We start from the raw sequence: 16625 nt of genomic DNA, 5'->3' as shown, positions 1-16625 counted from the left end.
CTTAACAGTACACTTCAAAAAGACAATTTGTTGTTAATGGCTGCAGTGACATAATTACTCAAGTGTTTACTTCAAGGTTTCAGGGTTTTTTTTTTCCCAGTGCATTTTTTAATACATGCAAGCACACATAAACCCCAAAACAGACACACACACATTAAAGCTATATTGATCTTCTGCAAATGAAATATTTAAGATTTTATGATGGGAGTAATGACACAGAATTAAGAAGATACAGAAAAATAGCTGGGGCCATTAAACGGTCATATTATAATTTTCACTGTTGGATTGTACTTTATGCTAAATGCTTTACCATCACAAAAGCTATCAGAGAAATCACACACAGACAAAGATACAAAATAACGCGACTTACTAACTGCTAGATGCAGTTCGTGCCCAATCCACTCATTAAGTTCAGCCGTTTCGACAAGGTTAGAGCTGCTATCCGACTCCATCACGTTCATTTGTAGCGTTAACCACTAGCGTTAGCCGCTAAAGTTAGCCTGTGGCCTGGCCACCAGTAGAGAGCACTGAAAGCCCCCTCTCCGGAAATCGTGAGAACAAGGGAGGACAGCGGGTGAACTCCCGTCGGGATGCCGCCAAGAGTCTACTTAGTGTCGGGTGAAAGTTTGGCGAACCTCCCTTGAGCCGCACTCCATCGCGTTTGCTTGTAGCGTTAGCCGCTAGCTTTAGCCTACCGGGCTTCTGTTTGTTTGGCTTCCTGATCACCATGTGACTCCATACGTAAGCACACTGACTGCTTTCTTAAAGGGGAATGAAAATGTCCGAACAACACAGCGTCAAAGCGGGATGAAAAGACTGTATTTTCTTGTTTTATTAAATCACTGAATTCACCGACATGGTCAAAATTACGTCGGTCATCGTGAAGAATTTCGGTACCGGTAAATTTTCAGTTTACCGCCCTGCTCTACTGCAAGTATAAATAACTTAATCAATGGCCATTAACTCAAATGAGAATCTAAAGAGCAAGTATATTATTGCGTAAATGTACACCCCTATTCCATAGAAGTTACGAAATTGTGTTAAACATAAAATAAAAATGGAATACGATGGTTGTCAAATCATGTTCAACCTATACTTAATTGGATACATTACACTACAAAGACATTGGGCTCATAGGAGCGATGAGTTTACATCCATAGAATATACCTCCCAAATTTCATTCCGATCCGTCCATGTTTAATGGAGTCGTAATGGAATAGCGGTTTTAATTAGTGTCTTCAACAACAGCATTAAAGTTGGTAACCTTTTGAGTCTGCCCCTGGGCAGTGTAAGAAGTTTGAACAAAATAAACCCAACCGATGGAATGCATTCAAGCTAACGTTTTGTGATCCGTGCAATGTCAGGTCACAATGCGTACATCAACTTATTTCATTCTCACGTGACGGCCATATAGATTTTTTTTTTTTTAATTAAAAAATCAAAACTCGTGCTCAGAGGATAAATACCAAGTAAACTACAATAAACAGTTTGGATAATCTTAACGATATTAAGTGACAGTTACACTTGGGATGCTCACTGAATTGAAGTGTTGCGTGTTGTGCTTGAAACATCTCAAGACGTTTTTGCTTGGCGTCTGCCAAGATCATTTCTGAAATGGCATCTCATTGTATGTTTGCTTTGCAGGACTCTTATAGGAAACAGGTTGTTATTGATGGAGAAACCTGCCTGCTCGACATCCTGGATACTGCAGGTCAGGAGGAATACAGTGCAATGAGGGACCAGTACATGAGGACAGGGGAGGGATTCCTCTGTGTGTTTGCCATCAACAACACCAAATCCTTTGAGGACATACATCAATACAGGTGCGGCAAAATTACAACAGTGAGCAAATTCTAACTTAAATATTTTCAACAAGAATAAGTGCATGAACATTTCTATGTACACTTTGCTGGAGAGTCTAAAGGAAAAGGCATTTCCACTGTGTGCCAGCTTGCTGCAGTGGTTGGGTGATGTCAGGCTTTAGCATTTAACACGGCTAGAAAAAGCTTAGCCCCCAACTGGAGGATTACAGCACCAAGCCAATGACATCGATCCTGACTCAATTAAAGGAGCTGGAGATGACACCCTCAAGGACAGGCAACGAGGGCAGGATTTCCCTATTCCTTTGAATTTGTGACATTCCTCGTTTTCACGGCAAAGGTCACTCAAGTACTCTAAATACAATCGAATATTTGAAAAACTAAAGCACTAATATTTTTGACAGATTTTAGTAAGTTGTACCACAAATGCACTTTCACAGTTAGAATGTTGTGAAGTACTTTTTCTTATAAAATACTAGTTTCATTTGACTCACATATACAGGAACAAGTTGAGACGGGTAAACAACATTAGTGATGTTGATGACAGATGGTCTAACTTTGACTAATGTGGATGTGTCCTGCTGCACTGTAAGTGAGGGGAAGGAGGTAATAGATTGATTGGACCCCCTCCTCTTTGTCAGCCGATGGCTGCTGTAGCAATGAGGTAATGCTCTTTGCAGCCTGCCTGTCGTCCATCTTCATCCCTCCCTCTCTGCCGCTCCAGCACACCCCTTCCTCCAGCAGTACAGCAAACCCCTGAACTGATAGGAACTGAATCCTCCTCGGGGTCCTAGTGCTCCTTAAATTTTTGATTTTCCAGAGGTGAAACAGCTGTTGCTTATAAAACAGGGAACTCTCTGACAAGGGACATGGCACTACATTTAAACCTTGCATGATTGGCGCGAATTGGAAAACAACGCAAGACTGCTAATGTTTAATTATATCTCCAATTTGTCTCGTGTACAACCTACAGGGAACAGATTAAACGTGTGAAAGACTCCGATGATGTTCCAATGGTGCTTGTGGGCAACAAATGTGACCTCCCAGCACGCACGGTGGACACAAGGCAAGCCCAGGAACTCGCCCGTTCCTATGGCATCCCTTACATCGAAACCTCTGCAAAGACACGACAGGTACATAATGTGAAACTTGAATCCAAATGATATGCATGTCATAAACCTCTTTGCTCATTTTTTTTTATCCAATCAGGGGTGATCTGACAAAGGGGGAACATTTAATCACATTTTTTCTTTTTCATCTTTTTTTTTTTTTTTTTTTTTATCACATTTTTTAAAAACTTGACAGATCCATTGTATTTCAACTGTAAGTCTGAAAGAATCTGTCCTGAAAACTTAAGAAACATAAGTGTGCTTCAACATTTTATGAACATACAGTTTCAAATAAATACAGTGGTACCTCTACTTATAAAATTAATTTGTTCTGGAAATACAGTAGTCTTGTAACCTGAAAATTCTGCGTTTTCCATGTAAATGCCCTAATCTGCTCCAAGCACTACTGAAACCCCACATTAAATTTTGTAATCGGGGTAAAACCAGAATAAAACAACTGGCAAACACATTTGAATCATTCCATATGCCTAACCTAAGTGTTAATACATGTCATGTAGTTGATAATAGAACATATTACAAAACAGAATGGAAAAAAAAAATATCTTCCCTTTTGAGAGAGGCGATGTCCTCTTCTTTCACGAGATCGAAAATGGCTTTGGCTTTGTGGCAGACTGCCATCTCGATTGTCTCTCCATTAATTTCCTTTTCCTTAATCCAGAGGAGAAGTCACTCCATCTCATCATGAAACTGACTCCTCTTGCATGAAAGGCTAGTAGTAACGCTCTTCACAGGTGTACTGCATTGATGGCTTCCTTCTCTTTCAAGATGGTGCCTATCGCCTTTGTCACTCTTCGTGACACAAAAACACGAGGAGACCTGTGCTCCTATGTGCAACGAATGTAGTGAACCGTGTGTGGGCTTTAATAACTATTCATGAGACAAAAACATGAGGAGACTTGTACCGTTTTGAAGACCTGCTAGAACACAGGTGTCAAACCGATTCCAGAAAGGGCCAAGTGGGTGCTGGATTTTGTTCCAACCAATACCGTGCAGAGAGTTTAACCAATGAACTTCCTACTGAAACAGGTAGCACCTGACAAAGTTTAACTGATTACACATGTAAAAGATCTGATTGGTGAAAAGGTGTCCTCTTCATTGGTTGGAAAGCAAACCTGCACCCACTCGGCCCTTTCTGGAATCGGTTTGACACCTGCGTGCTAGAACAAAAACATAGTCGCACCTGTGCAAGTCATTATACTGCGACACCCAAATTGAAACGTCATCAGCAATACGCCAGTTGGAGAGCAGAATCGCTTTACTGAAGCATGATGGGAAAATTATGACCAATATGGGAGCAGGATGGTGCCACATTTAAAAACGGAAAGCAGGAAGTACATACAGTACACATCTTTTAGAGAAGTGGTCCCCAACCTTTTTTGCACCTCGGACCGGTGTAACATGGGCTTTTTTTTCACGGACTGGAGATGTGTGGCAGAAAATTACAGTCAATATAGAATACCGGGGCTACAAACGAACATTAACTGCAGGGAAAATGTACCACCATTTTGGTGGGGTTTTTTTTGTTTTTTTTTTGTGTGTGTGTGTTTGTCTTCAATGTATTTACTCAGATTTGAGTATTTTTATGACCAAATACTTTTTTTACTTGAGGACATTTTTTGGACTACAACTTTTATTTGAGTAATGTTATTTTATTATTAATTTATTATTAGGGTTGTTCCGATCATGCTTTTTTGCTCCCAATCTGATCCCGATCGTTTTAGTTTGAGTATCTGCCGATCCTGATATTTCCCGATCCGATTGCTTTTTTTTGCTCCCGGTTCAATTCCAGTCATTCCCAATAATTTTTCCCGATCATATACATTTTGGCAATGCATTAAGAAAAAAATGAATAAAACTCGGACGAATATATACATTCAACATACAGTACATAAGTACTGTATTTGTTTATTATGACAATAAATCCTCAAGATGGCATTTACATTATTAACATTCTTTCTGTGAGAGGGATCCACGGATAGAAAGACTTGTGACTTTGTATTTTGTGACTAAATATTGCCATCTAGTGTATTTGTTGAGCTTTCAGTAAATCATACTGCAGCCATGCCCCAATGCATGATGGGAAGTGGAACCATGATGGGAAGTGGAACCATGACTGTGCGTCGTGCTACCAATGGATATATCTTCTCTGCTTTGGGAAATAACTAGTTGGTGTTAATAACTTCGTGTTTAGACAATGATCATTTGCCACCTTGCTTCCCCACATTGCTTCCCATGATATTTCTAATCATAGGGAGAGGGATTGCAAGGCTTTAGCCAATTGAAGAAAGGCTCCAAAGGCTGCCAAAACTCACTCTACTCATTTAGCGCTGCCTTTTATCTCTCAATATAGGTAAAATGGCATCATTACACATTGAGCGCATCAATGAGTGAGAGGGTCGTGCAGCGCATACATTAATTGCGTTAATTTTTTTTACGTGACACATTTTTCAATAAATTAATTGCCGCCGTTATCGGGATATTTTTGATAACCCTGCCTTAAGCCTAAACTAAAGACTCTGGATGAGTGTAACGTATTATGTCTGTAACGTTAAATACAATTAGAAAACGATTTAATTAAAATATATATATATTTTTTTAAAAAAGGCATGGCCGATATTTTTTTGCCGATTCCGATACTTTGAAAATGACGTGATCGGACCCAATATTAATACAATTTTTGGCTACTCTACCTACCTCTTTGTGCATCACGCTGAAAGCTGTCAGGATAATTATCCAACAATTTACAGTATATGTCTTTATTTACTTATACACAGTATCAAACTGTATATCACAAGTCAAGATGGACACAATAAATCGATTCATTGATTCAGGTTACCTCAGCTGGAGAGCAGAAACACATTTGAAAAGACATAGAGGCATAGTCCTCTCATATGACTCACTGTTGTGCATTATTTACCTCATCATCATCATCGACAAAAAGACCAACCCGTTCATCACTGAATTGGCTGTAGGTCTATCATTTCAATGGCAGAGTTAAGCGACAACCTTTTTTTGCTCTTGTTATATTCTGATGAAATGTAGTTGAGATGATTGCCATGGTAACATTGACACACTTCTCCATGGTGAACTCTCCTGAAAGCTTTGCACACCCTGAGGGAAGGTATTTTGTTATGCAACACAACCATTTTAAGATTAATTTTATAAAAATTGTAATCGGTTTTCTAAATAAGAACGCAAACATTTTACTTGATTATGGGATCAATCATTTAAATGAAAAAAACAATGGGAAGACATAGGGCATGGAAACTAATCATATTGTCATTTCTGTATGCGTATTTTTTTTGTGTGTGGACAGGGAGTGGAAGATGCCTTCTACACACTGGTCAGAGAAATTAGGCAACATAAACTGAGGAAGCTGAACCCACCGGATGAGAGCGGTCAGGACTGTATGAGCTGTCGCTGTGTTGTATCATGATGAAGGTGAGACTGCTTTTGCCCTAGAAGTGAGGTCAATTTACCATTTTGATTGAATTACATATAGATTTATTAACAGACTCAATGACTTTAAATCTGGAGTTATTTTATGCAAATGTTCAAGGAACAAATCCATTCCAATATGTTTGACTTCTGCCGACACAAACAGCAAATTAGGATTTTGGGTGCACGAACAATCACCATATATGGCTCACCTTCTCGTCACAGTATTGCAAATGTAATAAAGACATAGAGTTTGGTGTGAGATTAGATTTAAAGAAGAAGGGGACAGGGGCAAAGTAGGCAATGCGTCTTTGCTACTTGGAAGTTGTTATTCTGAATAATCAAACATCAACTTGAATTATTTTGCTAGCCTCAGCTACCTGTTCGTTTTTAACAAGCTCAATAGTGTTCCTGGGAATACTGCCACCTAATAATCAAACATCAATTTATTCTGCTAGTTTCAGATATCTGTTCCTTTTTTTAAAAAAAAAAGTGCAATTGTGCTGTTCTTCTTATGCAATCGTGTAACCGAGGTTCCCTTTGGAGATACTGCCCTCTCTGGGTAACACTTCAGTTAGTGTCATTTTCCCTGTCTCGGGAGGCTAAAACATAACCTCACACGAGTCTCCCCTGTCCTCCCACTTTCAAGTAAGGCTAATAGCCACAAAACTAGTTTTTCAATATTTATTTTAGACTTCAGAGCTTTATTTTTGTTGTGTGAAAATTGGTTGTTTTGCACCTGTTTATTATGTAATGAACTTTTGCTGCATTTTCTCTGCATAATTGATATGTAGATTGAAGTATGCCAAACAATAGGTATGAAGTAACCAGAGTGCTTGTACATGGACAGATTTGGCTGAATGCACAAAAATGATACAGCAGAATAATAAACAGTATTTTTCCCATTAATATATCATAATTACTTTCGGTCTTTAAAGCTGTAATGTGAAGTAAGGTTGGCCAACCATGTTTTTGAATAATATCAATGGCTAAACCGTTATAAGCATATTTTCTTTTTTTTTTTAACATAGCCCTTCCAGATTCTTTGTTTAACCCATAGCAACGCCCTTGACAACGAAAATGCTTTTCTTCGGCAATCTTCGGAAATCTTCGGAAATTACGTCACACCAGGAAGTGCGAGGGAAGTCCGCCATAGAACAGTATTGTTTGTTGCATTTCTTCTCGGTAAGATGCCACGGCGGTGTGCGGCGATGTTTTGTTCTCACTCAAACGAAAAGTTGTATGAGTGGCCAAAGGATAGCAGGGCACGTAAATGGACATCTTTCGTTCGCATGAAGCGAATGAATTTCATGCCATCATCGAGTAGTGTTCTCTGCTGCAAACACTTCGAAGATGCCTGCTTCCTTAACCGGTCTGCTTATGATCAAAGATTTGACAAAAAGTAAGTGTGATTTTTGGATAGATGACTGATGACTTTGTCAAAGCAGAGCTGCCAACTGTTGTGGAATGAACAGTATAAGCTAGCAACGTTAGCCGAAAGTTAACTCATGAAAATCCCCGATCATAGTTGTTGTTGCGTTCTCTAGGTTAAGTGTGTTTAAATTGTGCGTCATCTACGATCTTGTCCGAAAGGGTTAATCCACTGTCAATCGGGAAAGGGGTGTGGTTGTGCACGTAAGCGGGTCGGCGTCGCGGTAATTCACGGTCACGTTGCAGTAAGAGACACACACCGCCGGTGAGTTTGTGCACATTTATTTGTATTTGTATTATGTATTTCCACCTTCATGCTTCTAGCATTGCATTGCATTTGTACGGTTCGGCGTTTCTTTCACTGTGATCGCTTGATAGCCTTCTAGTTTGTTTCGCGAGAGCCGCTGACAGGTGACAATTTAGCGTGTTGGCATTGAGTCAATCTCGCAGCCAATCAGCGAGCGCGCAGGTCACACAGTGAATCATGGGAAATGTAGTCTCGGGACAACACTGAAGTGGTGCTTTGTAATCTGTTCGCTTGTTTGAAAAAAATACATTTCCTCATGCCATTAGACGCCACTTTGTTTTCTTATTGTTGCCACAATAAAGTGGAGAAAGCCATCGACGACTGTGATATAGTGAATATTATTTAGTTGCAATACGGGAGTTCACCAGTAGAGGGTACGCATGTCATTTAGATTTGTTATTGTTTGTGCCTTACTCCTTGACTAAAAGAGAGAAAAGTTGTTCAGAGTCACTTGGCAAGACGTTGAGTAAAATTGTAAAAGTCAATAAAGGTGTCGTGTGGGTCACTCGGTCAAGATATAACAACGACTCATCTCGTTCTTTCCCCCCAATGTTTTTATATTATTATTTTATATGCATGAGAGCTGCCAGATCTGCCAAAATGAACATGAAGTCTGATTATTATTTTTTTTTAACAATGTCATCAGATTGACAAAAACATAAAATTATGTGCAAATGCCTGCATCTTCAAATCATGAAAATAATAACAGCCTACATTTTACCAATGTTGTAATCTCGATGGGTCTTGTGTCCATTCCATGTCAGGTAGTCTAGGCACATTGTTTGCATCCTGATTAGCGTCTGGCTAATACATGTTAGGTCCAACATAAAATTCCAAGCGCCTCTTCTTCCTCCAACTCTTCAAAAACTTGGATCTCCTTCCTTGCGCTCGATCTGTCGCTTATATCGCTGTTTGAATCATTGTTTGAAGGGCTTTGTATGGCGGCCTTATGTATGGAGGTGCCATTGCGTTCCCGGTGTGACGTATCACTTCCGGGTTCGTCCCCTTTCAGGCTCGAATTTAGGAAACACGATTATTTTGTCAAATATACAACATATAAATTATTTTTTCATGCTTTATTTGTTGGACAATGTTTAATTACTTTACTTGTGACCCTATTTGGCATGTGAAGAAATTACTTCACATTACTGCTTTAAGCTTTTTTTTTTGTTTTCCTCCTTAGTTTTCTCATGTTTGGTTTAGGCAAAGACATTTTTCCCATTGATAATGTTCATACATGATAATGACCAAATAATACAGATAATGTAAAGGAATGCTACATTGCTGGAAAAACACCTCTGATGTCAGATATGTACTGCTTCTCCTCAATTGAAATTTAAAATGTCAACAATTTAATATCATAAAATGAGAATGGCATATTTGGTCAATGTCTGTATTCAAAGAGTTACGCCGCCCACACTCCTATATGGAGCTCGTTCTGACTCGTGTAAATTTAGGTGCTAGTTTTCCTATTTTGAGTATAATACCAGCACAATGTCATTCATACATTTTACCCTCGCATTATTCCTACAGTTCTCCTGCACTGCTCGGAATGAAATGCTACAGCACAAGAATTCACAGCAGGGACTTGAAAAGAGCAAGAAAAAAACTGAATAATGAAAATTAAAAGAAAGATTGCAATTTTGGTCTTGCAAGAAGACGCTGAACCAGAGCCCTTTTTATGGACAGGCGGATATGGACTGTTGCCTATGTGGCTGCCTGAACAAGCTTAGCCAACCGTCTTTTTTTTTTTTAAACCTTGTCAGCCTGCAAGCAACACCACTAATCACTGACAACTCCAACATGGTCTTTCTTCATAACTAACTTATTGTTTTCAGTCTCAACACTGTCCTACAGGGGGCGACTCGGACCCTTTCACCCCACCCTGAAATGCTCATTTCACATTGGGCATTAGAAGTCATTGGACATGTTTACTCAAGAACCACTTGTGTGACCCACTTCAAAAATAAAGTCCAACTACCTCCCTTTAAAAGTGGAGGCTGACCAGGGAATTTATAGAATGTGTTGTTATTGTTTAACAGTTAGCCTTGCTGAAAAAGATGTGCATTTTGGTTTAGAACTGGAACATATTTTTGTGGGAGGAATAATTGAAAATGACTAAGCACTATTGATTTATTTCAAAGAGCTACTGCAAGCATTTTTCAAGACTTGACGATACAGTACTGTTATAAGGCTGTTTCCCTAGGTCGAGGAAGCAGGCAAAGGCACCCCATTTATTTGACTTCCATTCAAAATATTCACTGAAAAAGGGTTATGAAAGACATGAAATGCAGAGCTTTATAAAGCATTTTTGTCACTATGCTGTATATAAAGTGCTATAGCAATGCACTCAATTTACTATTTAGTTAAATTGGATTTTTTTTTCTTTTTGAGTGTGTGTGTGAACAAGTAACATCAAATCCATTAGGCCATAAATTTCTACTACCTGCACAAATAGCGAATTGGGATTAAAAGTGCAAGTCTGAGTTCTGATAAACTGCCTTAAATTCTCTGCAAGAGTTGTCTTTATGGATTACAAGTTAGTAGTAATAATAATGTTTGATGTTAAAAAATCAGTCATGAGTAATGGTTACTGCATAGTACATTGTTGCTGGTGCAGTAAGATGCATATCTGTCCAAATTACATTGCACTGTTAGGGAGGGTACAGTGCATTTGCACAGTTGCTTCATCTGGAGAAATTTTTCTAGTATGATTGGAGCAACATGCTACGCTTGCACAGTTACACAAACAGGATTTCGGTAGAAATGGTTTATTTTGGAAGGAACATGCTATAAGTGTTCTGTGTGCTTCTAAACCTCATTCCAGAGTTTTTAAAAAAGTCTCATCCTTTGCCGAGTGTAACACAAACACATGACATGCCTCAGAATGCTTCAACTTTTCACACAACTCATTACCCTCAAGAACCATGTGTATACTGTACATGTATGTGAGTGGTTAATATATGTAATGAATGCTGGATAATAGGGTGCGCTGTTGTGTTTCTCAAACTTGACTTGCTCATAATCTGTACTACTGCATTCATTTGCTACTTAATTCAAAAGATTGCTCTTACCTGTTTGTACTTTGTAGCTTCTTATATATGCACATGAAAAGTTCTGCCTGTTGTTTACTTTGTGTGCAACTACAGAAAAAGCATGTTGGGTTAAGACATGCACTGTATAGAAATTGAAGGTCAACTTGCAGCATACTGAAGTGTCGAAAAGAGAAAGGTTTTATGTAGTATATAGCCAATAAAAGCCAAATTGCCTCACTCTTTTGCTTAATTTGTTGGAGTTAGTGACTTTAGTCCTTTAAAATCCCACTCACATCCCATGTAAACATATAGGATCGTTCCCGATGTAGTGTGTAGGTGAGCTCACTTTTTTCCCACCACACGTTACAAGTCATAATTAGCATGCACACCCATGCTATGTCAATAAACATCCAGAACTTAACTGTGAATGTGTCTTTTGAAAGTATTCATCTATGTTTGTAATTCATGTGGTTCCAACTGGGCCACCTGAAACATTATGATAGGAAGTTTTTAATGTTGTTTTTGTTATCTCCCATTATTGTTTGTCTACTCCATGCTATTGCCACAACTCCACAAAACTATGCATAAAATCTCATGGTTTTAGAATGTCTTGTATTGTTGCCGCATGGATACTTAGCCAGTGAAGCCGAATCTACGTGTCACTAAAAGACTAGAGGTTTGGACTCCTCTATTTGCAATGCTCTCAAGGGCTTCCTTCTCCCTTGAACACTATAGAATGAAAGTGTGGTTGGAATTTGTAAAAAAAAAAAAAAAAAAAATGTCTGTTCAGCTATTTAAGATGTATGTACTCTTTAAAAATGTCAAATGTTTAGTGGGGCAGGAATAAAGATTATGGTAAATATGTTGTTTTATCTCATGTGTGCTTCTTTCACTTTTGCCCTTTGCTGCTACCAACAGGTGAGATCTTGAACAACGACAAAAAAAAAAAAAACTACAGGTACTCTGCTCTATTACTATGTAATGTAATATGTGTAACACAAATTAAACTTATTGGTATATACCATACATTATTTTATAACTATTGAATAAAGCAGTGTAACCTTGTATCAGTGGTTTACCTAAACAGTATATACTGTACCACTATCAGTAAAACAATAAAAACAACAGATAAATTAGTTTTTGACAGGATATGAAATTGTCATTAGATACCAAAAAACCACAATAATGGTTATATTCATTTAAAAAAATGACCTTTATTGCATTTGTTCAATGGTCACAGAGCAGAGATGTTTGTTTGAGCCGTGTTGTGTACATATTTTTTTATGGTTTGTAAGTCACGTGAATGCACTAACCTGACCCTGCTCTCTTATTGGCTTTTAAGGGTCATAAAGTTGTATCCTTCTCTATAAACACAAGAAAACAACAAAGGTTGGTGAGATTTGTTGAGAACGAAAGAAAAGACTGGAGCAATTTTTGGTTTAAGATCCAACAATAATGACATCCTGCAAAAACACCATTAAAAAAATGCTACCTAAGGTAAGAGAATATGATGTACTGTGTGTATATGTTGATATTACGAAAGGTAATCATTTAGCAGCTGAATAGGACAGGTAGAAAATAGAATAATAATAATAAAAAAAAAAAAGTAATCATCCAATGATCACCATATTGATATATTGTCACTAGTAAATATTCACTTTTGTGCTTGCTTTTTTGCTGTTGTATAGACATATCTTCGTAGTCATGTGGCCCATGAAATCCATGTTGCATTGATCCACTTCCAAGACCTTATTCCAGTAATGGATAAATATAGTAAGAAATTTACACCCCCCCCCCCAAAAAATGTCTTCTCATTTGATTATTGTGTCATTTAGCAAATACTCAATTTAGTCATGTTGCTTGATACAGTTTACAATGACGGAACTACCAAGGTCTTGATGAGTCTAACAGGAACTATACCCATCCTTTTTAACGGTAAGCATAAATCTTTTAAAGCTTAAAAGTCATTTGTTTTGAAACTATACATCCTTTCAATGAGGATTAATATTCTAACTATCCCTGACATTATATTAGATAAGAATTACAACATTCCTATAAATTTGTGGCTTGAGGAAAGCTATCCTCAGTCGGCCCCCATCTGCTATGTCAGACCAATGCGGGAGATGATGATCCTGCGAGGAAACTACGTCTCAGGCAATGGTGACGTCATGTTGCCATACTTGCATGAATGGAAGCAGGTGAGCAGTACATGTGATAGATTTCCAGCCCTGCATAGGATACACTAATCCTTCCATGTATCTCTCAGGGGAAATGTGACCTGGTGAGCCTTCTGCAGGTGATGGTTGCCACGTTTGGAGATCACCCCCCCATCTGTATGCGACCTTATTATCCCCAGCCTACACAAGCATCCTGTAAGTAAATGTACCCATAAGCCAAAAAAAAAGTACAAGTTAAAACCATCGCAGCAGCACAGAGAACCTTAGTGGTTTGTTAGCATGGCTTACCCCACAGTCACTAACATGGGCTCCATTTTCATGGAACGCACAAGTGTGTTGGGCATAAAAGAAGCACTAGCCTGGATGCACCAGTTTGGTAGTTTATTGACACACTGTTCTGCACAAAGCTGGGCTTTCCAGCGTAAACGAAGACTTCGCTAAGCCCACATGACAATTTGGTGACTGACAATCAGTTTAAGCTTACACCTCGACAGACAAAATCTGACTTTCGAGCGATGGTCTAACACACTATTTTGGTGGCCTGGTTGAAGGGAGCTCCGTTGATGTGTGGTGTATTTAATTAATAAACTTGGGAACGACATGCATTGAAAACTGAACCATTGCATAAATTAAAACATTGAATTTACTGTTTCTACTCAACCCAGTGGCTATGGATATGATGTGAATGGGCGTATAACACACAAACACACACAAACGATCGAATTAAGACACTGTTCGAGGGCCCACTTAACAGGCCAGATCAGAGGTTGCGCTAGACATTTTCGTTGTCTGTCATTTTGACTGACAGGGTCATAAAAATCCGGTCATAATCTATTTTTACCTGTCACTTAAATTTTTAAAATGATAATGATGACATTTTCAATAGTATTTAGTTTTCATTCATTTTTAATTAATATTGTAACGCTTGCTTGGCGGCGAAAAATTAGACACGGAAGTCGTGGTATTTTTCTCCCTCTTTTTAACTCTGCTTACGGCCAACAACACCAACAAAACAACAACTCCGCCCCAAAAGAAAAAGAGGCAACTATAAAGACCCCAATCACCAACGTCACACAATGATCTTAATTGTGGTTGTCAGCCCAAAATCTTCTAAATATATATTAAATGCATCTTACCAGATATAAAATGACTACTACATAGTCTGTGGTGATCGTTTGGTGCCCAGATTTCTTGTCGAATTACAGCAGTCCCTCTCGCTCTCCTCTTCGGGTCTCTCAGAATACGGTAGAACTTCAAGTCTCTCCGTCTATCTTCTCTGTTACTGCAACCAACCGCCACACACGCCTTCACCATTTTGATTATTAATGTTAACGAGCAGAAAAACACGCGGTAATAGGAGGCATGTACGTAGCGGTAATGTGTAAACACAACGAGCTGACACACAATATGGCGGCCCCAGTCAGGGGGGGCGGAGTTGTGACGTCATGTGATTGCGGTCTATAGACCCTACTCACCTACGTCACAAAATGACGTAGGTGAGTAGCGGTGTATCCGGCCGCCATATTGTCCGTATTTTTTAGACCTATTCTCATTGTTTTCAATTAGTCGTGCAAGTTATAGAGCAATTCATGGAAGCCCCGGTGTTATCTGACGCTGTAAACTCATTGGATGGGTTGCATAAAAGGCGTTATGTGGAAAAGCTTCAGTTTATCCATTCGCCAGATCCATATTTGATGCCTAAATCGATGTTTTTCGACCCGCTGTCTTCGCCGTCTTTGCCTGACATCTTCTACACTGATATTTACAACTATCTTGTCCACACAAAATCAGCCTATTCTCACGAAAGTTTGAAAAACTTTAAGAGCTTGGATGCTTATAAATACTTCGTTGCTGGTTGGGTGAAACAGGTCCTCGTCCACGAAAATTCGGCAGGAATCTATCTTGTGCTCGGGAAGGTGAGTTACGAAATGTTCAATTCAAAATCTTTTGTTCTTGCTAACATCCACTGTCAAGTCTAATGTATTTCATGTCATTTGTCAATGGAGCTAGGGCTTTTAATGTTTATATAGTTTAGCGATAGCACTCTCACTACATACATATATAATATGTAATAAATATGAAGTGCGATAGCACTACTCCAGATTGTCCCTAGTTGAATTTATTTTTTGGCTTTTGACCTGAATAGTGAAATTGTAAATTAATTGTATGACAACTGTCTTATTATCCCCTTATAATTATATATTTTCAGGTAGTTCATTCACAACGCCAGCTTCTTTCACTTGGTACCAGCTAAATATTATTCAAATGTAATGATGGTGGAAGAAATAAGCCATCTTGAATTTGAAACTGTATGTTGTCGGCGATTAGCCTAGCAATAATCTTAATTGTGGTTCTCAGCCCTAAATATATATTAAATGCATCTTACCAGATATAAAATGACTACTGCATAATCTGTGGTAGTCGTTTTGAGCCCAGTTTTCTCGTCGAATTGCAGCAGTCCATCTCGCTCTCCTCTCAGGGTCTCTCGGAATACGGTAAAACTTCAAGTGTCTCCGTCTATCTTCTCTGTTTTTGCAACCGACCGCTACACACGACTTCACCATTTTGATTATTAATGTTAACAAGCAGAAAAACACGCCATAATAGGAGGAATTTACGAAGCGCTAATGCATTAACATGATGAGTAGACGGACAACATGGCGCGGGGGCGTGGCTGTGACGTCACGTGAGAAGGGTCTATACACAGGCGGCAATCTAGTCCACCAATTGGATGAGGCGCTGGCACACCGGGTGCACCAATAAGAACCTCGCGTTGATGTGTCAATCACGGTGCCGCCGCCAGACCCCGGTGACGCTACAATATTCTGACTGAATAGCCAACGACATCATGCATCAAGAGAGACAATAGCTAATTAATATGCTCACTCGCCACCCTGTGGTCTGGGGTGTGAATTGCAACCTGTCAAAATGACGGACGGACTTCAGTTTTTTCCGTCACCGTTTTAAAAAACCGGTCAACGACGGAAAATATTCGGTTAACGCGACCCCTGGGCCAGATATGTAATCTCCGTCTTCAACGTCACATCATATGCCCGTAGAGCTCTGCTTGGAGTTCCATATACATAAATCTTTGCGCACTTTGAACAAATCAGTTTATTCTTCAAACCAAATCCCCGCTAGCGAGCTACATATAAATGAGAATGGAATGTGACTGGTGATTGCCAGCGAATGGATCACACCTTCTTCGAAATGCACTTGCTTGTGCAGATCTGTGAAATGACCAACACAAGACCCACCTCTGTGCAGACAGTGCGTCGTACAGGACT

General features: G+C 39.1%; 2 protein-coding genes across 3 annotated transcripts in view; both read left to right on the top strand.

The window, feature by feature from the left end:
• Window positions 1–12953, top strand: part of LOC130915948 (GTPase HRas) — a 46417-nt gene extending 33464 nt beyond the window's left edge. Inside the window, exons 4-7 of one of the 2 annotated variants that reach the window (XM_057836230.1) lie at window positions 1645–1823; window positions 2794–2953; window positions 6267–6391; window positions 9660–12953. In XM_057836230.1, coding sequence (XP_057692213.1) covers window positions 1645–1823; window positions 2794–2953; window positions 6267–6386 — 459 coding nt within the window. In that variant the 3' untranslated portion in view covers window positions 6387–6391; window positions 9660–12953. The remainder of the gene's footprint in view (window positions 1–1644; window positions 1824–2793; window positions 2954–6266; window positions 6392–9659) is intronic. The other variant, XM_057836229.1, reaches the window with a different exon arrangement.
• Window positions 6386–15253, top strand: zgc:123278 (uncharacterized protein LOC641569 homolog). The gene is made up of 5 exons (XM_057837521.1): window positions 6386–6391; window positions 12850–12934; window positions 13031–13096; window positions 13196–13359; window positions 13428–15253. The coding sequence occupies exons 1-5, from the start codon at window positions 6386–6388 to the stop codon at window positions 13539–13541; spliced, it is 435 nt and encodes a 144-aa protein (XP_057693504.1). The 3' UTR covers window positions 13542–15253.
• Window positions 15254–16625: the final 1372 nt, after the last annotated feature.

This window comes from Corythoichthys intestinalis, chromosome 5, assembly GCF_030265065.1.
Source record: "Corythoichthys intestinalis isolate RoL2023-P3 chromosome 5, ASM3026506v1, whole genome shotgun sequence".
Classification (NCBI taxonomy): Eukaryota; Metazoa; Chordata; class Actinopteri; order Syngnathiformes; family Syngnathidae; genus Corythoichthys; species Corythoichthys intestinalis.
This window is presented reverse-complemented; position numbering and strand designations above follow the sequence as displayed.